At 38.6% G+C, this 23,432-nt stretch overlaps 7 protein-coding genes across 7 annotated transcripts; 4 read left to right on the forward strand and 3 right to left on the reverse strand.

Moving 5' to 3' along the window:
* The first annotated feature begins 1,732 nt into the window (after positions 1-1,732).
* On the forward strand, positions 1,733-3,145 carry LOC145205581 (choline/ethanolamine transporter FLVCR2-like). The gene has a single exon (XM_080078314.1). The coding sequence runs from the start codon at positions 1,733-1,735 to the stop codon at positions 3,143-3,145; it is 1,413 nt and encodes a 470-aa protein (XP_079934440.1).
* Positions 3,146-5,402: 2,257 nt separating this feature from the next.
* LOC145204955 (choline/ethanolamine transporter flvcr2a-like) lies at positions 5,403-6,967 on the forward strand. Its single transcript, XM_080077570.1, has one exon. The coding sequence runs from the start codon at positions 5,446-5,448 to the stop codon at positions 6,850-6,852; it is 1,407 nt and encodes a 468-aa protein (XP_079933696.1). The 5' UTR covers positions 5,403-5,445; the 3' UTR covers positions 6,853-6,967.
* An 822-nt stretch (positions 6,968-7,789) lies between these two features.
* LOC145205582 (choline/ethanolamine transporter FLVCR2-like) lies at positions 7,790-8,776 on the reverse strand. Its single transcript, XM_080078315.1, has one exon. It carries the CDS (start codon positions 8,774-8,776, stop codon positions 7,790-7,792), a length of 987 nt encoding a protein of 328 aa, XP_079934441.1.
* A 722-nt stretch (positions 8,777-9,498) lies between these two features.
* Positions 9,499-10,911, forward strand: LOC145205583 (choline/ethanolamine transporter flvcr2a-like). The gene has a single exon (XM_080078316.1). The coding sequence runs from the start codon at positions 9,499-9,501 to the stop codon at positions 10,909-10,911; it is 1,413 nt and encodes a 470-aa protein (XP_079934442.1).
* Positions 10,912-13,203: 2,292 nt separating this feature from the next.
* LOC145205584 (choline/ethanolamine transporter flvcr2a-like) lies at positions 13,204-14,610 on the forward strand. The gene has a single exon (XM_080078317.1). It carries the CDS (start codon positions 13,204-13,206, stop codon positions 14,608-14,610), a length of 1,407 nt encoding a protein of 468 aa, XP_079934443.1.
* Positions 14,611-15,531: 921 nt separating this feature from the next.
* Positions 15,532-16,929, reverse strand: LOC145205585 (choline/ethanolamine transporter FLVCR2-like). Its single transcript, XM_080078318.1, has one exon. It carries the CDS (start codon positions 16,927-16,929, stop codon positions 15,532-15,534), a length of 1,398 nt encoding a protein of 465 aa, XP_079934444.1.
* Positions 16,930-18,090: 1,161 nt separating this feature from the next.
* Positions 18,091-22,688, reverse strand: LOC145204877 (uncharacterized). Its single transcript, XM_080077489.1, has 7 exons — positions 22,095-22,688; positions 21,957-22,024; positions 21,683-21,775; positions 20,585-20,768; positions 19,753-19,893; positions 19,260-19,442; positions 18,091-18,640 (listed from the first exon to the last, which is right to left on the reverse strand). Exons 1-7 carry the CDS (start codon positions 22,198-22,200, stop codon positions 18,531-18,533), a joined length of 885 nt encoding a protein of 294 aa, XP_079933615.1. The 5' UTR covers positions 22,201-22,688; the 3' UTR covers positions 18,091-18,530.
* Between the last annotated feature and the right edge of the window lie 744 nt (positions 22,689-23,432).

The raw sequence follows: 23,432 nt of genomic DNA on the forward strand, positions 1-23,432 counted from the left end.
AACTTTTGACAAAGTTTTTGGCAAAGACGTTGTTCATTATGCCGGATTAAAAATTGGAACTTTGATTTTTTAAAAACACACTACAATTTGGCTTGTATAAACATGGCTAGCTACTTTCAACTAAATCTATATCATTTTTAGGAACACTATACACGGTTGAAAAGCAATTTAATCATAAACATTACTGCCAAGGTACTGGTGTAAATACCTGCACTAATGATGACAACAGAGATTGTCCCAACGTCTGAACGATGTATTCTATATACACCAGTACCTTGGCAGTAATGTTTATAATTATATCATTTTTACTTAGTGCAACTACTTTACAAAAAAGTTCCAGTTGTTATAACGTACAGGAAAATGTCTTTCACCCCAAAGGAATTTTTTATACAATTTTCTTTTTTTGGCCTATAGCACTGGCGTGAACTTGTCTGCTTGTTTTCCAAAAACATTTAGCAATTTTTTCCAACGTAAGAAAACTTTGTATATCATTGTTCTCCCGTTTGCGGCAAAAAAACTATTATGTTTCGTTGTTAAACTGCAACGCATTTCATTCTGCAGCAGTGTTCTATCACGACAAAATGGGTTGTGAATTTTTTTCTTTCGATCATGCATAAATAGTTAAACGTTAGGGAATATTTTAGCTATGTTTTCACTTGTTTTTGTCTAATTTTAAATTTCCGACTTAATATTGCGGGCGTTCGTGAGATTTCCGCTATGAATAACAACTGTTTTTAAGCCCTTGGGCTGAGTATTGGTTTGGACATGTTCTCCAGCGTCAGCTTAACTTTTTGGGCTACGTTATTCTTTAATTGGAAACTTCTTGTTTCTTCTGCTTCTCGTGGTTTGCACCGGCCGTCTGCAGTGGCAAGTAAGTTCATTTTTACGATCCGACATGATCGAAAAAATATCAATTTAGTTCTTGTCTTTTATTCTGGTTACGCAACACACATCAAGTGGACGGAAAAGAGAGATCAACGATAAAACATTGATTTTTAAACTGATACTCGTTTTTCTTGCGAGCATTGCAAACAGTACCTTCTTTTACTCACAACAGTTATTAGTTTGCTTTAAGTTAAAAGTTGGCAAAGGTATGCAGCACTATAATGGATCGCACAACTTTTTCGAAATACCCGGATTACGTAACACCCCATCATTCCGTCAGGCTGTTTAAACATAACAGGAAACCGGACACATGTAATGTTGTGGCAACAACGACACTGAATATTGACTTCCAACTTCCTATAGATACTGAATCATGAAAACACATGCAACAGTAAAGTTACAACGCTCAATACCATATGTCACCATAACAAGATATAATTTCCACGGTAACAAAAAGGCATGCATGAAAAGTTACAATTTTAAATTACTTAATGATGAGCTAAACCAAAGTGCCGAAATGTGGATTTCAAAGCACGTAACTGCTTCAATATAAACGGCAAACTTTGAACGAAAGCTTAGGGTTAACATGCATTTCTGTGTTTCAAATACTGACATGGAAACATACATAAAAACTAGAAGGAAATTGTGTTGTTTGCATTTACAGTTTTCCGAAAACATAAAGAAGTTTGTGTTAGTTTGTTTTTCTTTTTCATCTAGTGTGTTGGTTTACAATTAGCGATTTGTAATACTAGACTTATCATACGACATCATTTAGCATTCATTAAAGAATTTTGTGACACATTGGATATGTTAGATAACTTTTGAGTGCACACTGACCGAAGGTTAAATGCAAAATATAATAGAAACTACCACTTTGATCAACCCGGTCACGGAAAGTGGTGATGCAAGAGGAGGCCAAAATACTCAAAAAGAAGTAATACAAGTTTCTCCTGAAAGATGGGTGATAGTTATCATCATGTGTGTTGTGCCGTGCATGCGAAGCTTTGTATTGGCAGCATTTGGTCTCACCAACAATGTCATGGCAAAGTACTTCAACGTGGAGCCCTGGCAAATTGACTGGCTTTCGAATGTTCGCGCTTTAACCATGGTTTTGTTTTGCATACCTTTACTGTTTATGTTGAGAAGATTTAGTGTGAAAACGTCTATCTTTGCAGTGATTGCATTCTCAGCTACAAGTTTATCCCTGGTCAGTTTAGCAGTTTCATTTCGTCAAGGTTATTTTATCGCCATATTGGGCCAGGTAATGTCTGCTTTCGCCACAACGATCCGGATTCCACTAAGAAGCGCAATAGCTGATGTATGGTTTCCAGCCAACGAAATCGCCTACGCTGTCGGTATCATGTTTATAGGAAGGGCCCTTGGCGAAGCTACTGGTGCTGTGGTCGCCTCTCATTTGGTTTCAATCAGTGACAGTCCATCAATAATCCGAATGCGTTTGTTGGCAGTGATTGGCTCATTTGCTATTGTCACATGGGTTATCCTTGTGTTCGTTGTGCTGTTTATCAAACCGCGACCCAAGCACCCTCCAAGCATTGCTCAAGCCAAAGTTTTACAGTTACAAGACTTACAAGAAAGCACTAACCTCAAAGAAGAGCTAACAAAGTTCAAAAATGGGCAACTAAAACTGTTGACCAACGTACACTTTTTAACCGCGTGGTTTGCACGAATTACTATCGACCCAGTTCCACGATCCACAACCGCTTTGTTATCATCTATACTACAAGCAAACTTTCGCAAAAACGGAAACACTAACGTTGACGGAGGGTTCATGATCATGGGTCTTTGGCTCATGTCGATTGTGGGTAGTTTTTCAGCAGGACCTTTGCTAAGCATAACTGGACGTTATAAAGCATCGGTAATTGTGTCTACCGCCCTGGCAAGCGTTTCTTGTGTTCTTGGGATAGCAGGACTCGCAATTACTTCAATTTCCTTGGTTTATGCAAGCCAAATATTGCTGGGGCTTTTCGTGGGACTTGCATCAGTGAGTGATACAGAACTTCTAGTGCAAGTTACTTATCCAACCCGCATTACAGATGCATTCGTGTTAAACGTGTTTGGTTTAGGAATCATGTTGGTCATTCAAACCACAATTGCTAGATTGTTACTCGAAAAGTTTGGACCCATCGCAGCATTTGCTATGGAACTGTTTTATCTACTGTTACCAACATGTTTGTTGCCCTTCATAAAGATGCCATTTTACCGCCAAGAAGCAGAAGCCAGTACCATTGAAGATCAATAATAAACCGGTTGACAGTATATTTGATACGTTGTGTAATGTGATTTGAGCAAATAAAACAATCCAGAAACGTTTAAGTTTACAAATATGTCATGTGATTAGAGCACAGGTTAGTACAGGCAACCGTATTCACGTTACACTCAAGTGTCTTTATTATCAACCCGACCCAAGTTAAGTCACTTTAGTAAGAGTCGTGTGGTGGAAATTTCGTTTAATTTTAAATGATTTTTTGCATCTTTACGGACTTTTGCACCACAAGTTGTGCACTTAGTACTAATTTATTTAACCGGATTAGTGGCTGTGCTCCAAAAAGCTTTCTTAACCTTCAACTATCAAACGACGATTAAGTGCTACATGTTTTTAATTTCAAATATGTTGACAAGTAATTTCCACGACAAGTATGTGACGTTTACAGCAGCAAGTCAAGTCAAGTCAAGTCAAATTTTATTTACACATTCACTTCATCATCACAGTTCCATTGTTGAACGGATACGTAAACAGCAGGGACACCGAAAAAAATATAGTTTATCGAGTCAAGTGTCTTGTTATTTGAATTGTGGTTGAATTCCGTTTTCTGGATATGTCCTGCTGTAGGATGGAAACCGACCGCACGAACCTGACGGGGTACGTCCGGTTGTATGAGATGGTGGTTGAACCCGCGGGTTCTGCTGGCCAAATGAAACCCGACTAAACGGAAACACCAGCGCGGTTTCTCGGAACGTTTCCTGTGATCCCGTAGGTAGACCAGGGTGTCGCGAGGAAAGAGCTTTGTGACGATGACAATGTTGCCGTCGAGCATCTCCTCCTCTGTTTTTGTAAGATCGATAGCGAGATCTCAGATGTTTTTCGTTGTGAAAGCTGCTGCTTGTCTTCGACCCGGATGGCTGATCTAAAAAGACCGAATCCTACGGAAGTTTTTTGTTCTTTTGTATGTGACCAAGTTATCCAGTTCAATAGTATAATACAAAAAGGGTAAAAGGAATAAAAGTAAATGCACCACAATCTGGCTGATATAAACAATTGCAACTGATGAAACTCTGATCCGAATTATGGCTAGTAGACAAAATATAACAGCAAGGGCAAACAAATACAGTGACTGCTTTGTATCAGCTGGAATTGCTGACTAAGGTCCCGCTAAGAAACCACCGAAGATAGACGGAATCAATGAGGCCATAAGCATGAAACCCCCAGCCTGGTTCAAGTTTTTATCATCGGAAATTCGTTATGCAAGATAGAAGTATAAAGAACAGCAACGGATCGGCCCGATTATTGAAGAAACAAGCAAAACTGTGAGATAATTTTCAACAGTTTAGCTTAAATTTTTTTAATTTTCACAGATCCACTCTAAAGCTTTTTTGTTATTTTATCCACTAACTGCTACAGTTTAGCATGAGCTCCACTTGGAGGATGTGTTGGCTGTTGTGCTTACTATTTTCTAGTGCATGCAGTAAAAACATAAATTTTGGGTTTTCAAAAATTCTATAGGTTTAACTTTCTTTTTTAGGCTGTTTAATGATTGTCAATTAACGTGTTACATATTTACTAAAACAGCACGGTCAGCAATTCCATAAGAATCCCTAAGACAAGAGTTTCGCCAAAAAACAAGGCTAATTAATCAGTTGATGCAGATGAGTTGCAATTCGTGGTCTGACTTAAAGTAGGACAAAAGAATACCTCGAGTACCACCTGAAAAGCTCCGACGTACCGCTGGTACGTGTACCACAGGTTGAAAACCACTGACTTAGAGCAACTACCCTACAAAAAAGTTTTTTTTTATGTAGAAAAGTAAACTTTTGACATGAAATATTTGGAGAATTTCCCTCACTACGTTGACTTAGTGTTGAATTTTAGGCCTAAAACACTGGCGAGCATTTATTTTCTATTGTTTTCCTCCGGCTTAGCACTTTTAACAATTTTGGCAACGTAAAAGAAGTTTGTTTACCATTGTTCTCCCGTTTGCGGCAAATCACCCAGTATGGATTGTTGTTATTATAAGTACGAAGCATTTGGTTCTGCAGCAGTGTTCTGTCACAGGAACACACGTTTCACAGTTTCTTGTGAGACACATGCAAAGTTCTTGAATATTTCAACATCGTTTTGACTGGATTGTGTTGTTAGCATGTACAGCTTTCTGAAAATCATAAACAAGTTTGTGTTATGTTTGTTCTCTAGACTGCTGGTTTAGTATCAGCGGTTATCAATGCGAGATTTGCCATAAAACATATTTTTGAATAATTCAAAGCATTTTGTGACACATCGGTTAGGTTGGGTAACTTTTGAATGCAAGAAAATCAGAAGGTATAATGAAAAAACAAAAAGAATCAACTCATTTGATCAACCCAGAAAGTAGTGATGCAAGAGAAGGCCCAAATGCACATACAGAAGTTGGACAACCTTCTCCTGAAAGATGGGTGATAGTTATCATCATGTGTGTTGCGTCGTGCATGCGGAGCTTTGTATTGGCAGCATTTGGTCTCACCAACAATGTCATGGCAAAGTACTTCAACGTGGAGCCCTGGCAAATTGACTGGCTTTCGAATGTTCGCGCTTTAACCATGGTTTTGTTTTGCATACCTCTGTTGTTTATTTTGAGAAGATTCAGTGTGAAAACGTCTATCGTTGCAGTGGTCGTATTCTCAGCTACAAGTTTAACCCTGGCCAGTTTAGCAGTTTCATTTCGTCAAGGTTATTTTATCGCCATATTGGGCCAGGTAATGTCTGCTTTCTCCACAACGATCCGGATTCCACTGAAAAGTGCAATCGCTGCTGTATGGTTTCCAGCCAACGAAATCGCCTACGCTGTCGGTATCATGTTTATAGGAAGGGCTCTTGGAGAAGCTATTGGCGCTGTCGTTGCTCCACACTTGGTTTCAGTCAGTGACAGTCCATCAACAATCCGAATGCGTTTGTTGGCAGTTTTTGGGTCATTCGCTGCAGTCACATGGGTTATCCTTGTGTTTGTTGTTGTTTTTGTTAAAAAACGACCCAAACATCCCCCAAGCATTGCTCAAGCCAAAGTTTTGCAGTTACAAGAGTTACAAGAAAGCACTAGCCTCAAAGCAGAGCTAATAAAGTTCAAAAATGGGCAGCTAAAGATGTTGACCAATGTCCACTTTTTAACAGCGTGGTTTACACGAATTACTATCGACCCAGTTCCACGATCCACAACCACTTTGTTATCATCGATATTACAAGCAAACTTTCGCAAAAACGGAAATACCAACGTTGACGGAGGCTTTATGATCATGGGTCTTTGGCTCATGTCGATTGTGGGTAGTTTTTCAGCAGGACCTTTGCTAAGCATAACTGGACGTTATAAAGCATCGGTAGTTGTGTCTACCGCCCTGGCAAGCGTTTCTTGCTTTCTTGGGATAGCTGGTCTCGCCATTAACTCCATTTCCTTGGTTTATACGAGCCAAATATTGCTGGGGCTTTTCGTGGGACTTGCATTAGTGAGTGTTACAGAACTTATAGTGCAAGTTACTTATCCAACCCGCATTACAGATGCATTCGTGCTAAACGTGTTTGGTTTAGGAATCATGTTGGTCATTCAAACCACAATTGCTAGATTGTTACTCGAAAAGTTTGGACCCATCGCAGCATTTGCTATGGAACTGTTGTATCTACTGTTACCAACATGTTTGTTGCCCTTCATGAAGATGCCATTTTACCGCCAAGAAGCAGAAGCCAGTACCACTGAAGGTCAATAATAAACCGGTTGCATTGTGTAATGTGATTTGAACAAATAAAACAATCCAGAAACATTTAAGCAAATATGTCATGTGATTACAGCACAAGTTAGTACATACAGACAACCTCCTTCGAGAAATACTCAAGTGCTTTTCATTGGTAACTCGGCTGAAGTCGAGTCACTTGAGAAAGAATCTTGTAATAAGAATTTTGTTTAAGTTTTGCGCAATTTTCTTGCATCAAAAAAATTGATGATGGCGGTCACAAAACATAAGTTCCTACGGGTGTTTAGTTGTAGCAAATGCAGGTAGCATTTCTTTATTGAATATCTCTATCCAAACTGCCCAGAAAACGATTCCACAGAAAGCACACATAACGAACTTAAAATATAAACATTGTATCATAGGCAAGCAAAATGAAAGCAAAACAGTGTAACGACTGATGGGTTTAACAAACTTTTTCTCGAAAACTTCTCGAAACAACAACTAGTATTTTGTTAAGCATTACACCAGTTGAACAAAATTTTTTTTTAATATGCAACCTGGTGGACGAAACGCCTGTTCAGTATTTCGACTGATGTGTTTATGTGATTTTCGGTTGTATTTATTTTTGAGATATCGTTCTAGCGTCCTGGAACGGATGGTATTGTTTTGCGGAAATATTTTGCACATCCATGGCAAACCAACCGAAACAAAGGCTTTCAAAACATTAGCAATCCCGGAAACAGCTGGAAAGTTGTGGCGGGATGTGCATGTGATGCATTGGCAACGAACGAACGACAGATTGACAGAAATATATGTTTTCAACAATTATCTAGTAGTCAATGATTCCGAAACCACCGTCAGTATTTACCTTTTTTTCAAAAAAATCATCGTTGTCATGTTCCATATTGTCAAAAATACAAGACTTGTTTGCATACATAACGATAAACATGTCTACCGTTTACAGCAGTGGTTTTTACGTTGATTCTTCTGCTTGTTGACGATAGAATGTCAGCTTTTTTACCACAAGCAAAACTGTAGAAAGCAACATGACACTAAGAGGAAACGCAAGAGACTCTTTTGGGCCAAATTTGTCCAATAACATCCTTACAGCAAAGTTTTCAATTACCAAAGTCACTCCTGTTCCAATCAGCAAAATGACATAAATCTCCTGAATATTGGTGGGATAAGTAACTTCCACGAAAAGATCTGTAACGGTCACGTTTGCAAATCCACCAACAAGTCCCAACATAATCAAGCTTGCATAAACTATTGCAATTGTTGAAACTTTGATCCCAATGATGGTGAGAGCAACGAAGAAACTTGCCAAACATAAACCACCTGCACTCGCCGCTTTAAAACGCCTAGTTCTGCTGAGCAAGGGTCCCGCTAATAAACCACCTACGATAGATAAAATCCATAAGCCCATCAGCATGTAACCGCCAGCCTGATTTAATTTCTTCTCATTTGGAAATCCACTGTGTAAGATTGAGGTAATAAGAATGGTGATTGAACGCGCCAACGGCCCAATAATTAGGCAAGCAAGTAAAACTGTGAGAAAATTTACGTCTCTCAAGAGTTTAACTTGAACATTTACGAATTTTAACAGATCTTCTCTAAAGCTGTTGCTTTGTTGCTTTTCTGTTAACTGCAACGCTTTGGCTTGAGCTACACTTGGAGGCTGCTTTGGCTGTTGTTTCAAAAACACTGCAGCCAAAACTAAGATGATCCATATGGTGACAGTTAATGATCGAAACAATGCCAACAAACGTATTCGGACGGTTGATGGACTATCACTGATTGAAACCAAGTGAGAAGTGATTACACCACCAGTAGCTTCTCCAAGAGCCCGACCTACAAACATAAAACCTAGGGCGTAGGCAATTTCGTTGGCAGGAAACCACACTGCAGCGATTGCGCTTCGCAGTGGAGTCAAAATGGCATAGGATACACCATATGACATATGACCCAGAAGTAAAGCAATGTACCCTTAGTGACTAACAAGCGATATGCAGGTGAGAGTTAAACCTATTGCAACACATAGGATCCCAGCAACCAAAGACAATTTGACATTGAACCTTCTCAGTACGAATAACACAGGTACGCATGATACAGCATTAGACAAAGCAGCAGTATTGAACATCCAATCAATTTTCCAGGGCATAACGTCAAAGTATTGTGCCATGACGTTGTTGATAGTACCCAAACCTGATATGTTAATGCTTTGGAACAAAGTGACCACTGTCAGTATGCCAGCTACTAGCCATCTTTCGGGCGATAGTTTTACGATGTCTTCATTATTGTGTGGATTTGTCAAAGTTGTGTCTTCTGTTCGTTCATCAAGCAAATGACTACAATCCTGATTAGAAGTCATAATATAAATTGCAATTCTCATTGCCCGTGTAAAGTTGCTTTCCTATGCTGTAAAACTAGCCAATTTCTCTCAATATAGTAAGTCCAGATTTTCAATAAAATATGTCACCTTCTTCTAAATGCTGAAACTTTAGCAGATGTGTAAAATTTTTCACCGTTACAGGAAACTCGTTGTTCTTGCGTGTGTAAAATCAGGTTGGTAGCCTATAACTGTAAATGCCTGCATACGACATCATTTAGCATTCATTAAAGAATTTTGTGACACATTGGATATGTTAAATAACTTTTGAGTGCACACTGACCGAAGGTTAAATGCAAAATATAATAGAAACTACCACTTTGATCAACCCGTTGACGGAAAGTGGTGATGCAAGAGGAGGCCAAAATACTCAAAAAGAAGTAGTACAAGTTTCTCCTGAAAGATGGGTGATAGTTATCATCATGTGTGTTGTGCCGTGCATGCGAAGCTTTGTATTGGCAGCATTTGGTCTCACCAACAATGTCATGGCAAAGTACTTTAACGTGGAGCCCTGGGAAGTTGACTGGCTTTCTAATGTTCGCGCTTTAACCATGGTTTTGTTTTGCATACCTTTACTGTTTATGTTGAGAAGATTTAGTGTGAAAACGTCTATCGTTGCAGTGATCGCATTCTCAGCTACAAGTTTAACCCTGGCCAGTTTAGCAGTTTCATTTCGTCAAGGTTATTTTATCGCCATATTGGGCCAGGCCATGTCTGCTTTCGCCACAACGATCCGGATTCCACGAAGAAGCGCAATAGCTGATGTATGGTTTCCAGCCAACGAAATCGCCTATGCTGTCGGTATCATGTTCATAGGAAGGGCCCTTGGCGAAGCTACTGGTGCTGTGGTCGCCTCTCATTTGGTTTCAATCAGTGACAGTCCATCAATAATCCGAATGCGTTTGTTGGCAGTGTTTGGCTCATTTGCTATTGTCACATGGGTTATCCTTGTGTTCGTTGTGCTGTTTATCAAACCGCGACCCAAGCACCCTCCAAGCATTGCTCAAGCCAAAGTGTTGCAGTTACAAGAGTTACAAGAAAGCACTAACCTCAAAGAAGAGCTAACAAAGTTTAAAAATATGCAACTAAAACTGTTGACCAACGAACACTTTTTAACCGCGTGGTTTGCACGAATTACTATCGACCCAGTTCCACGATCCACAACCGCTTTGTTATCATCTATACTACAAGCAAACTTTCGCAAAAACGGAAACACTAACGTTGACGGAGGGTTCATGATCATGGGTCTTTGGCTCATGTCGATTGTGGGTAGTTTTTCAGCAGGACCTTTGCTAAGCATAACTGGACGTTATAAAGCATCGGTAGTTGTGTCTACTGGCCTAGCAAGCGTTTCTTGTGTTCTTGGGATAGCAGGACTCGCCATTAACTCCATTTCCTTGGTTTATGCAAGCCAAATATTGCTGGGGCTTTTCGTGGGACTTGCATCAGTGAGTGATACAGAACTTCTAGTGCAAGTTACTTATCCAACCCGCATTACAGATGCATTCGTGTTAAACGTGTTTGGTTTAGGAATCATGTTGGTCATTCAAACCACAATTGCTAGATTGTTACTCGAAAAGTTTGGACCCATCGCACCATTTGCTCTAGAACTGTTTTATCTACTGTTACCAACATGTTTGTTGCCCTTCATAAAGATGCCATTTTACCGCCAAGAAGCAGAAGCCAGTACCATTGAAGATCAATAATAAACCGGTTGACAGTATATTTGATACGTTGTGTAATGTGATTTGAGCAAATAAAACAATCCAGAAACGTTTAAGTTTACAAATATGTCATGTGATTAGAGCACAGGTTAGTACAGGCAACCGTATTCACGTTACACTCAAGTGTCTTTATTATCAACCCGACCCAAGTTAAGTCACTTTAGTAAGAGTCGTGTGGTGGAAATTTCGTTTAATTTTAAATGATTTTTTGCATCTTTACGGACTTTTGCACCACAAGTTGTGCACTTAGTACTAATTTATTTAACCGGATTAGTGGCTGTGCTCCAAAAAGCTTTCTTAACCTTCAACTATCAAACGACGATTAAGTGCTACATGTTTTTAATTTCAAATATGTTGACAAGTAATTTCCACGACAAGTTTGTGACGTTTACAGCAGCAAGTCAAGTCAAGTCAAATTTTATTTACACATTCACTTCATCATCACAGTTCCATTGTTGAACGGATACGTAAACAGCAGGGACACCGAAAAAAATATAGTCTATCGAGTCAAGTGTCTTGTTATTTGAATTGTGGTTGAATTCCGTTTTCTGGATATGTCCTGCTGTAGGATGGAAACCGACCGCACGAACCTGACGGGGTACGTCCGGTTGTATGAGATGGTGGTTGAACCCGCGGGTTCTGCTGGCCAAATGAAACCCGACTAAACGGAAACACCAGCGCGGTTTCTCGGAACGTTTCCTGTGATCCCGTAGGTAGACCAGGGTGTCGCGAGGAAAGTGCTTTGTGACGATGACAATGTTGCCGTCGAGCATCTCCTCCTCTGTTTTTGTAAGATCGATAGCGAGATCTCAGATGTTTTTCGTTGTGAAAGCTGCTGCTTGTCTTCGACCCGGATGGCTGATCTAAAAAGACCGAATCCTACGGAAGTTTTTTGTTCTTTTGTATGTGACCAAGTTATCCAGTTCAATAGTATAATACAAAAAGGGTAAAAGGAATAAAAGTAAATGCACCACAATCTGGCTGATATAAACAATTGCAACTGATGAAACTCTGATCCGAATTATGGCTAGTAGACAAAATATAACAGCAAGGGCAAACAAATACAGTGACTGCTTTGTATCAGCTGGAATTGCTGACTAAGGTCCCGCTAAGAAACCACCGAAAATAGACGGAATCAATGAGGCCATAAGCATGAAACCCCCAGCCTGGTTCAAGTTTTTATCATCGGAAATTCGTTATGCAAGATAGAAGTATAAAGAACAGCAACGGATCGGCCCGATTATTGAAGAAAGCAAAACTGTGAGATAATTTTCAACAGTTTAGCTTAAATTTTTTAAATTTTCACAGATCCACTCTAAAGCTTTTTTGTTATTTTATCCACTAACTGCTACAGTTTAGCATGAGCTCCACTTGGAGGATGTGTTGGCTGTTGTGCTTACTATTTTCTAGTGCATGCAGTAAAAACATAAATTTTGGGTTTTCAAAAATTCTATAGGTTTAACTTTCTTTTTTAGGCTGTTTAATGATTGTCAATTAACGTGTTACATATTTACTAAAACAGCACGGTCAGCAATTCCATAAGAATCCCTAAGACAAGAGTTTCGCCAAAAAACAAGGCTAATTAATCAGTTGATGCAGATGAGTTGCAATTCGTGGTCTGACTTAAAGTAGGACAAAAGAATACCTCGAGTACCACCTGAAAAGCTCCGACGTACCGCTGGTACGTGTACCACAGGTTGAAAACCACTGACTTAGAGCAACTACCCTACAAAAAAGTTTTTTTTTATGTAGAAAAGTAAACTTTTGACATGAAATATTTGGAGAATTTCCCTCACTACGTTGACTTAGTGTTGAATTTTAGGCCTAAAACACTGGCGAGCATTTATTTTCTATTGTTTTCCTCCGGCTTAGCACTTTTAACAATTTTGGCAACGTAAAAGAAGTTTGTTTACCATTGTTCTCCCGTTTGCGGCAAATCACCCAGTATGGATTGTTGTTATTATAAGTACGAAGCATTTGGTTCTGCAGCAGTGTTCTGTCACAGGAACACACGTTTCACAGTTTCTTGTGAGACACATGCAAAGTTCTTGAATATTTCAACATCGTTTTAACTGGATTGTGTTGTTAGCATGTACAGCTTTCTGAAAATCATAAACAAGTTTGTGTTATGTTTGTTCTCTAGACTGCTGGTTTAGTATCAGCGGTTAGCAATGCGAGATTTGCCATAAAACATATTTTTGAATAATTCAAAGCATTTTGTGACACATCGGTTAGGTTGGGTAACTTTTGAATGCAAGAAAATCAGAAGGTATAATGAAAAAACAAAAAGAATCAACTCATTTGATCAACCCAGAAAGTAGTGATGCAAGAGAAGGCCCAAATGCACATACAGAAGTTGGACAACCTTCTCCTGAAAGATGGGTGATAGTTATCATCATGTGTGTTGCGTCGTGCATGCGAAGCTTTGTATTGGCAGCATTTGGTCTCACCAACAATGTCATGGCAAAGTACTTCAACGTGGAGCCTTGGCAAATTGACTGGCTTTCGAATGTTCGCGCTTTAACCATGGTTTTGTTTTGCATACCTCTGTTGTTTATGTTGAGAAGATTCAGTGTGAAAACGTCTATCGTTGCAGTGGTCGTATTCTCAGCTACAAGTTTAACCCTGGCCAGTTTAGCAGTTTCATTTCGTCAAGGTTATTTTATCGCCATATTGGGCCAGGCCATGTCTGCTTTCTCCACAACGATCCGGATTCCACTGAAAAGTGCAATCGCTGCTGTATGGTTTCCAGCCAACGAAATTGCCTACGCTGTCGGTATCATGTTTATAGGAAGGGCTCTTGGAGAAGCTATTGGCGCTGTCGTTGCTCCACACTTGGTTTCAGTCAGTGACAGTCCATCAATAATCCGAATGCGTTTGTTGGCAGTGTTTGGGTCATTCGCTGCAGTCACATGGGCTATCCTTGTGTTTGTTGTTGTTTTTGTTAAAAAACGACCCAAACATCCCCCAAGCATTGCTCAAGCCAAAGTTTTGCAGTTACAAGAGTTACAAGAAAGCACTAGCCTCAAAGCAGAGCTAATAAAGTTCAAAAATGGGCAGCTAAAATTGTTGACCAATGTCCACTTTTTAACAGCGTGGTTTACACGAATTACTATCGACCCAGTTCCACGATCCACAACCACTTTGTTATCATCGATATTACAAGCAAACTTTCGCAAAAACGGAAATACCAACGTTGACGGAGGCTTTATGATCATGGGTCTTTGGCTCATGTCGATTGTGGGTAGTTTTTCAGCAGGACCTTTGCTAAGCATAACTGGACGTTATAAAGCATCGGTAGTTGTGTCTACCGCCCTGGCAAGCGTTTCTTTCTTTCTTGGGATAGCTGGTCTCGCCATTAACTCCATTTCCTTGGTTTATGCGAGCCAAATATTGCTGGGGCTTTTCGTTGGACTTGCATTAGTGAGTGTTACAGAACTTATAGTGCAAGTTACTTATCCAACCCGCATTACAGATGCATTCGTGCTAAACGTGTTTGGTTTAGGAATCATGTTGGTCATTCAAACCACTATTGCTAGATTGTTACTCGAAAAGTTTGGACCCATCGCAGCATTTGCTATGGAACTGTTGTATCTACTGTTACCAACATGTTTGTTGCCCTTCATGAAGATGCCATTTTACCGCCAAGAAGCAGAAGCCAGTACCATTGAAGGTCAATAATAAACCGGTTACATTGTGTAATGTGATTTGAACAAATAAAACAATCCAGAAACATTTAAGCAAATATGTCATGTGATTACAGCACAAGTTAGTACATACAGACAACCTCCTTCGAGAAATACTCAAGTGCTTTTCATTGGTAACTCGGCTGAAGTCGAGTCACTTGAGAAAGAATCTTGTAATAAGAATTTTGTTTAAGTTTTGCGCAATTTTCTTGCATCAAAAAAATTGATGATGGCGGTCACCAAACATAAGTTCCTACGGGTGTTTAGTTTATTGCAGGTAGCATTTCTTTATTGAATATCTCTATCCAAACTGCCCAGTAAACGATTCCACAGAAAGCACTTAAAATATAAACATTGTATCATAGGCAAGCAAAAGGAAGCAAAACAGTGTAACGACTGATGGGTTTAACAAACTTTTTCTCGAAAACTTCTCGAAACAACAACTAGTATTTTGTTAAGCATTACACCAGTTGAACAAAATTTTTTTTTTAATATGCAACCTGGTGGACGAAACGCCTGTTCAGTATTTCGACTGATGTGTTTATGTGATTTTCGGTTGTATTTATTTTTGAGATATCGTTCTAGCGTCCTAGGACGGATGGTATTGTTTTGAGGAAATATTTTGCACATCCATGGCAAACCAACCGAAACAAAGGCTTTCAAAACATTAGCAATCCCGGAAACAGCTGGAAAGTTGTGGCGGGATGTGCATGTGATGCATTGGCAACGAACGAACGACAGATCGACAGAAATATATGTTTTCAACAATTATCTAGTAGTCAATGATTCTGAAACCACCGTCAGTATTTACCTTTTTTTCAAAAAAATCATCGTTGTCATGTTCCATATTGTCAAAAATACAAGACTTGTTTGCATACATAACGACAAACATGTCTACCGTTTGCAGCAGTGGTTTTTACGTTGATTCTTCTGCTTGTTGACGATAGAATGTCAGCTTTTTTACCACAAGCAAAACTGTAGAAAGCAACATGACACTAAGAGGAAACGCAAGAGACTCTTTTGGGCCAAATTTGTCCAATAACATCCTTACAGCAAAGTTTTCAATTACCAAAGTCACTCCTGTTCCAATCAGCAAAATGACATAAATCTCCTGAATATTGGTGGGATAAGTAACTTCCACGAAAAGATCTGTAACGGTCACGTTTGCAAATCCACCAACAAGTCCCAACATAATCAAGCTTGCATAAACTATTGCAATTGTTGAAACTTTGATCCCAATGATGGTGAGAGCAACGAAGAAACTTGCCAAACATAAACCACCTGCACTCGCCGCTTTAAAACGCCTAGTTCCGCTGAGCAAGGGTCCCGCTAATAAACCACCTACGATAGATAAAATCCATAAGCCCATCAGCATGTAACCACCAGCCTGATTTAATTTCTTCTCATTTGGAAATCCACTGTGTAAGATTGAGGTAATAAGAATGGTGATTGAACGCGCCAACGGCCCAATAACTAGGCAAGCAAGTAAAACTGTGAGAAAATTTACGTCTCTCAAGAGTTTAACTTGAACATTTACGAATTTTAACAGATCTTCTCTAAAGCTGCTGCTTTGTTGCTTTTCTAATAACTGCAACGCTTTGGCTTGAGCTACACTTGGAGGATGCTTTGGCTGTTGTTTCAAAAACACTGCAGCCAAAACTAAGATGATCCATATGGTGACAGTTAATGATCCAAACAATGCCAACAAACGTATTCGGACCGTTGATGGACTATCACTGATTGAAACCAAGTGAGAAGTGATTACACCACCAGTAGCTTCACCAAGAGCCCGACCTACAAACATAAAACCTAGAGCGTAGGCAATTTCGTTGGCAGGAAACCACACTGCAGCGATTGCGCTTCGCAGTGGAGTCAAAATGGCATAGGATACACCATATGACATCTGACCCAGAAGTAAAGCAATGTACCCTTTGTGACTAACAAGCGATATGCAGGTGAGAGTTAAACCTATTGCAACACATAGGATCCCAGCAACCAAAGACAATTTGACATTGAACCTTCTCAGTACGAATAACACAGGTACGCATGATACAGCATTAGACAAAGCAGCAGTATTGAACATCCAATCAATTTTCCAGGGCATAACGTCAAAGTATTGTGCCATGACGTTGTTGATAGTACCCAAACCTGATATGTTAATGCTTTGGAACAAAGTGACCACTGTCAGTATGCCAGCTACTAGCCATCTTTCGGGCGATAGTTTTACGATGTCTTCATTATTGTGTGGATTTGTCAAAGTTGTGTCTTCTGTTCGTTCATCAAGCAAATGACTACAATCCTGATTAGAAGTCATAATATAAATTGCAATTCTCATTGCCCGTGTAAAGTTGCTTTCCTATGCTGTAAAACTAGCCAATTTCTCTCAATATAGTAAGTCCAGATTTTCAATAAAATATGTCACCTTCTTCTAAATGCTGAAACTTTAGCAGATGTGTAAAATTTTTCACCGTTACAGGAAACTCGTTGTTCTTGCGTCTGTAAAAACAGGTTGGTAGCCTATAACTGTAAATGCCTGCATGGTAGCATCTGTTTGCTGTTTTTTTGTCTTTTAATTTTACGAAAATCAAAAGTTCCAATCTTTGAATTCAAAGAACAGCACCCTTGCCAAATATTTTGTCAAACATTGACTGACATTCTAATGACGGAGTTATTACGATGGTGTATATCAAGACATACAGCCTGATAAACGACTATTTTTGCAGTTGTCGTATGCTCTGGTATGCGCATAACACTTGAGCAAGGATAATCTTTATGGGCCTTTGAAGAATGTCCAACTACTTCGTAGGTACTTTTCAGTAGTTACCGACGTTGGCGGTGGATTCATGATCATGGGTCATTGAATCATTTTTTCTAAGCATATCCCCTTTGCTGAGCATAACTTGAGGTTGTAAAGCGGCAATGGTTTTGTCTACAGGTCCCGCAAGCGTTTCTTGCTTTCTCGCGATAGCCCGAAATCCCTATCTTTATTGACCTTGGTTTTAGTTGAACGTTTCGTCGGACTTGCATTAGTTTGTGTAAATGTTTTGCTAGAGTAAAGAAAAACCAATCGACCCAAAACTTAACAAGCCGGAAGCAGCTGTTAGTTTTATAGCGTACGCTAATGCCAGAACAATGGTCGAATCTCAAAAAAGCAGATAAGTTAATGTTAGAATACGATTTATGTCTAGTTTCACAAAGTGAACAAAATTCATGGCTTACACAACTTGAAAGCAAACTTATCGAAATTAACACGGCAGAATCAAACAGTAAATGAGGCGTGGCTCTTGACGAAATAACAGTGAGTATAATCAGTCGTAACAAGATAAATAGGGCGTTGAATATATGTTTGTTTCTTAAATCTGACTCTATAGAATTGTTTGTTTCCTATAATTTAAACAAGTGCAACTTTATTAAATAGAACCTGCAATCCATGGTAAAACGATTTAAAGTCACTTATTAAGCAATAAACGTTTATTTGAAATTTCGCCACACAATTCGCACACTTCTATAGTAATACAAGTGATTAATATTTTTGTTGCCTTAAATTGCAACTTTATTTCTGTTGACAACGTCGGTGCGCCTTTTTCAAGCTGAAAGGGTAACTTTTAAGAAAAGAAAAGGTAACCAATTAGAAAATTATTTGGATTAGAAATAACGTTTCTGACTCATACATAAGTATACCTCGCTTCGTACAGAAACAAAGTGTCAAAACCATATCACATGTTTTTGAATTTTGAACCTTTACACAAACAACCGAAGTTGTGATCAATTGAATATTTCGTTATTACATAAACGTTTCATGATGGAAACCGCTCTAAAAATGCCACGAAACATTATTATAATTTAGTGTGAAAATGTGATGATATTTTCGTCTTTAAAAAGCATATATTTCCACACGAAGCCATAAAATGCAAATCAATCGTATTTGACAGAATGTTTCTTTCCATGGCACCGCCCCCGGAACGCCCATCCGACCAGGGAAATCACCCCCATGACGAGATAAATCAGACAGTTGAAGTTTCCACCTAAAAACAAAACTTTAAGGCTTTTAGCCGGTGCAAGTACTGAATAACTCAGATTGATCACGCTTCCTAAAACTAACTCTATCTATTGTTGAACAGCAAAAGTTTGTCTGGTAAAGCTTATAATATTTTGAAGCGACACAATTGCCCTAAACAAAATCCACACAAGAAACTTTACCTAACAGTTTAAAAAACCTAAAGTGGGAAGCGACAAAAAACAGTTTGTATAATTGTGGATATTTGACAAAAAACTAATTAATGGATTCCTAAATCTATTTCAAATGATGCAAAGACAAAATTTCCCAAATAACAAAAAAAAGGTTCTTGATTTGTATTTATTGAAACTCTTTAAGTCGAATCGAGGTGCTAGTGATTAAAACTTTTGCCTCCGACAGAACACAAAGCTGACTTAGGCACTGGTTAGAGATTTTTCTGCATTACCAACTGCCAATGCTGTATGATGCGATCGTGAGACAGTTCAAAGGGACATGGACAACAAAAAACAGCCTCGAATTATCACCACCATAGCAGCTTTGTCGCCGAAAATTACATGAACAAAGGTGATATAACACAATAGATAATATTCTTCAAAAATCCACGTCAAATTTCTGCATTCTCTTACCGTGGCCTTGACTGAAATTGTAGAAATAAACAACGAATCCGACAAGCACAAGTTCCGGGTACATCGTCCACACGTACTTCGTGTATTGAGAACAGACCATCAAATCCGATATAATCCAAACACAGACGAGACACAGCATGCCACACAAGAAGATACTACCCGCTGCTGGAATGTCAAGCCATCCTGTAACCAATCACACGAAATAAAATCTGTTACAAAAATCAAATCCCTACTACATATTCCACCTTTATACCATGGCTCTTTACCCGGTAAGGTATGCGAATAAAAAAAATTAAAAGTGCGCGAAGTATAAAGCAAGCTTTGTATGGATCTTTCGTAAACTGTTTGATTAAAATCATGATAGTAATCTGTCTGGAACCCAGGGAAGGCCATAAAACTAACTTGATTCAAACAGTCAGAAAACTTATAGTTATATTCTTTGAAAAATTGTTCATTTGTTACTAAAATAACAACAGCAAGCTCTTCTTCCTACCTCTTTGTTGGGCAACTGAGCCGGGTATATCAACATATGATAGAGAGGTAGTGCCAATCCAGCACGTAGAATGGACATACCAACCGATAAATGGGGGGAATGAATTGATAACGAATGTGTCGTACCACCATTCCCATGATTCTACGAGGAAATAATACGAGCTTTGAGCAAACAGCAAAACAAAAGAAAGTGTGGCTTTTCGCATCTAATGTGTTTGGTTGGTCAAAATTTTACCCCCCACGAGAAGCAGGAAATCCTTTTACGAACGATCTTTTCCGTTAAAACCAACTTATGCAAGTTAACAAGTTAAGTTATATATTTTTAAAACCGAACGGTAACAATTGTCCTCTAATTCCTCAATATTAACATTGCATTGCTGTAATAATAAGCCTGTCCTTTTGCATGCCATTACTATTTACACTGGGGACGACAAATTGACGTGTCATCGGTCGGTCGTCACATGTTTAGGCGGGGTGGGGCCTCTACAATAGTATGAAGAGAAACACAAAATGAAAACTAGAAAGTTTACGTAAGCCTTAATTCGGTGTAATTTAAGCTGCAACCCTGATTATATTGTTATGTGTATGTTTGCGCACACCTGTGTATGTTTGCACACCAGTGTAGAAATGCACCAAATTAATTTAAATCTTACTACTTGGCCAGAAAGTCAAAGTAAGAAAGATTTACCCTTTAAATGTAGACTATGGTTTCAAAAGTCGTACCAGACCACACATCTAAACTCTTTTACCCAAGTTGTACCTTTTGTCATGGGATTGGCACAACATCCCGCGTTCTACCAAATAATAGAGACAAATTAATTGCAATACTCTACTTGGAATTGGGTTGACTCCCTTTTCAGGGCTCACTCGTCGTCGCAAAGCCATCAAAAACATTGCCACTGAGTTAAAAGCAAACAATCCAGTTGCCAAAGCTGTGTAGCATAATCTTTCTAGTCCGTAAAAGAGAACATAAAGACTACTCATCAGTGCAAAGCTCCAAGCATGCAAGTGAAAAGCCTAAATATAAAAGATGAATTGAGTTTAAAATTTGTTGGCGTAATAGTGGTTTGTTATCAATTATGGAAAATGTCAAAATGAAAAAGCTTCAAGCCAATAATCAGTGCCGGATTAAGGGTCCACTGGCCTGTAGGCACATTTTATAAGTGGCCTGAAAATCAGGGTTCCAACTAAAAAATTAGAACTATCAGTGTTGCCAAATCATTTAAAGTGGCCTGGATTTTTGACTGGCCTGTAGGCACGTGCCTATTTTGCTTAATGGTGAATCCAGCACTGCCAACAAATGATAACTAAGCTGCAGACAGTGCACACTGTATCGACCTATAAGATCTAGTCCTTTCAACATCTTGTAGTTTTTTTTGTTTTGTGGAACGGTTCCAACGAAAGTTTATGGTGAACAAGGATTTTGATAACTTAGCCTATAACGTCCAACATTTACCCTATTTGCATAACTTTCTTACTTTGTTATCGTGGTATTGACAGAACGTGTACATAAATTAGCCACAGGATCTGTTTGTGCAAACGAAGCAGTTATACGTACATCCGCCAACAAAAACTTATTGAACGGTAAGGGGCGTTTTTTAAAAATGAGTTCATGTCACTTCTACCCTTGCAAAACTTGAGGTAGATTAATACACATATGTGCAACGAAATCTTTCTATTTTACTTTAATGGTTGTGTATTTTGTTGCTTAGAATGCAGACTTTAAAAAGTGGTCTGATCAAGAGAGAATGTTCCAAAAGTAAAATAAAACATATCTCTCTTACATGTTAAGCAACTTTAAAAACTATCAGCAAAGTAATATCGTATATTGTAGCACTTTTTAAATTCAAGTGTATGACAACAAAAAACACTTTAAGCAATAAAAAAAGTTTTGAAATATCCCAAAATAATTTTGTGAATCCGAACCTTACATTGTTAAACATCTTCATTGATCCTGCCATCTTATATATTACAATTAGTCCGAGTGTAATATGTTGCACATGTGTTGCAAAACTCCAAGCAAACTAAAACACACAATAAAACCTTATTAACCCGGCGTTCAAATTTAAAACCGTTGACTTTAAATAAATTTACTTTTAGTCCGTTGGCACTGGAAAAAGACTTTTTTGGGTTGTTTACGACATTTGTTTAGCAAATAAACCGTACGTTATAATCCGCAAAAGGCTTTACCATAACATTACTCACCATAAAAGCGGGAGGATTAAAGTCAATGGGAAACTTGTTTCTTAAATTTCCGATTCTTAGAATAGTTCCTGCAAAAACAAAATAGTTGTAAATCATTTCTAAGCAAAACATATCAAATTTTGCCCGTTTTTTTCACACCTGGTAACACTTTGTCCATATTCCCCGTGTAGTTTAGCAAGGCAACAATTTGCCCAAGAGCAATCAGCAAAAACGAAACGACGATCATCATTTGTTCTGCATTCATTTTTCCTAACTTACTTGATAAACATACATCGGCAAAACCTAGCAGTGCTTAGTTAATGTCAGTAGACAGTTGAGAAACAGCCGATTTTATGCTGATTCAATATCAACGGGGTATTTGCATTCACGGAAGTTAACACCGGAAGACATGCAGAAAAAAACATGTTGGAAACAGTGTATCAGATCATGTTTGAGAGAAATTTTGCATAACCAAATTGGATTTGGGTCGAACTTTACACTATGCAAAATTTGTGTTGTAAATCATATTCAAGCCTTTTTTGTAAAAACAATCGGGTTAGGGCTGTGTTTGCAACCTGCTTACAAACTTTGCTTAAAACGATCAACCAAAAATATCCAAACAAAGAGTTAAGCGCAAGTCCCCCTGTTGTTGGTTCGAATCCCACCGCAGGCCTAATGTTTCTAGCCTATGCCCTGCCATATGTGGAAATGCTTGATGACCGGCTGATTCGGTATCACGCCTTTGGTAGCCTGCTGCACTATGCTCTACGTTAAATAAATAATTTATGACAAAGGCATCCATTAAATAACCAAAATAGCTAAAAGGACATGAACTACTGGATAGCTAAAATTCAAAACACTCATCAGCGTTTATATAGTATATGCATAAATTTACCTGACTTAGTTAAGCATTTTTAACGTTGTTTCATCCCGACATAAGCAATTTAAAGTTACAAGTACGGTTAAGAAAAAACAACAAATTATAGCCACCAAACAACAAAAACCAACACAGCTGATAAGTCTGCTTTAAAAAAAATGCCATTTTCTCTTTGCTTTAAATCAATGTGACATTACCATGGTAATGTGCACAGACAGCATTCGTGACGCAACCTGGCCTAAGGCAATTATCGATGACGTAACGGACTTGTAATCATTTATTATAGTCAGTGCAACGCGAACGACAAACTTGCATTGCGATGCAGAAAGTGTACACATTAAATGATTGTGACCTTATTTTTGCGCTTAATTTTAAATGCCAACCAAAAGTCACAGCTTTACATACTCAAACGATTCCAAAGCGTTTCCAGTTGAAGTAAAGTTATGAACTTAAATTAAATTTCACTCTTAAGATATAAATAAAGGGCCGTTTTTCTCCCAAACATGTTCATCTTAATTTGTCCAAAAACACGAACAATTAGTGTTAGGCCCAAAATATTCATTTATTTGTCCAGCTTAGAGATGTTTGGCCGTTTTTTCGGCACGAGGTTTTTTTTCGGC

This window comes from Phallusia mammillata, chromosome 8, assembly GCF_965637545.1.
Source record: "Phallusia mammillata chromosome 8, kaPhaMamm4.hap1.1, whole genome shotgun sequence".
NCBI lineage: Eukaryota > Metazoa > Chordata > Ascidiacea > Phlebobranchia > Ascidiidae > Phallusia > Phallusia mammillata.

What these genes read in the sequence shown, in the direction of transcription:
- LOC145205581 (XM_080078314.1), top strand. Translation starts at nt 1,733, where the DNA reads ATGCAAAATATAATAGAAACTACCACTTTGATCAACCCGGTCACGGAA.
- LOC145204955 (XM_080077570.1), top strand. Translation starts at nt 5,446, where the DNA reads ATGAAAAAACAAAAAGAATCAACTCATTTGATCAACCCAGAAAGTAGT.
- LOC145205582 (XM_080078315.1), bottom strand. Translation starts at nt 8,776, where the DNA reads ATGTCATATGGTGTATCCTATGCCATTTTGACTCCACTGCGAAGCGCA.
- LOC145205583 (XM_080078316.1), top strand. Translation starts at nt 9,499, where the DNA reads ATGCAAAATATAATAGAAACTACCACTTTGATCAACCCGTTGACGGAA.
- LOC145205584 (XM_080078317.1), top strand. Translation starts at nt 13,204, where the DNA reads ATGAAAAAACAAAAAGAATCAACTCATTTGATCAACCCAGAAAGTAGT.
- LOC145205585 (XM_080078318.1), bottom strand. Translation starts at nt 16,929, where the DNA reads ATGACTTCTAATCAGGATTGTAGTCATTTGCTTGATGAACGAACAGAA.
- LOC145204877 (XM_080077489.1), bottom strand. Translation starts at nt 22,200, where the DNA reads ATGAATGCAGAACAAATGATGATCGTCGTTTCGTTTTTGCTGATTGCT. An exon ending in CAATGAAGATGTTTAACAAT is followed by an intron (nt 20,769 to 21,682) that starts GTAAGGTTCGGA and finishes TTTTATATTTAG; the next exon opens with GCTTTTCACTTGCATGCTTG. An exon ending in CTCAGTTGCCCAACAAAGAG is followed by an intron (nt 19,443 to 19,752) that starts GTAGGAAGAAGA and finishes GATTGGTTACAG; the next exon opens with GATGGCTTGACATTCCAGCA.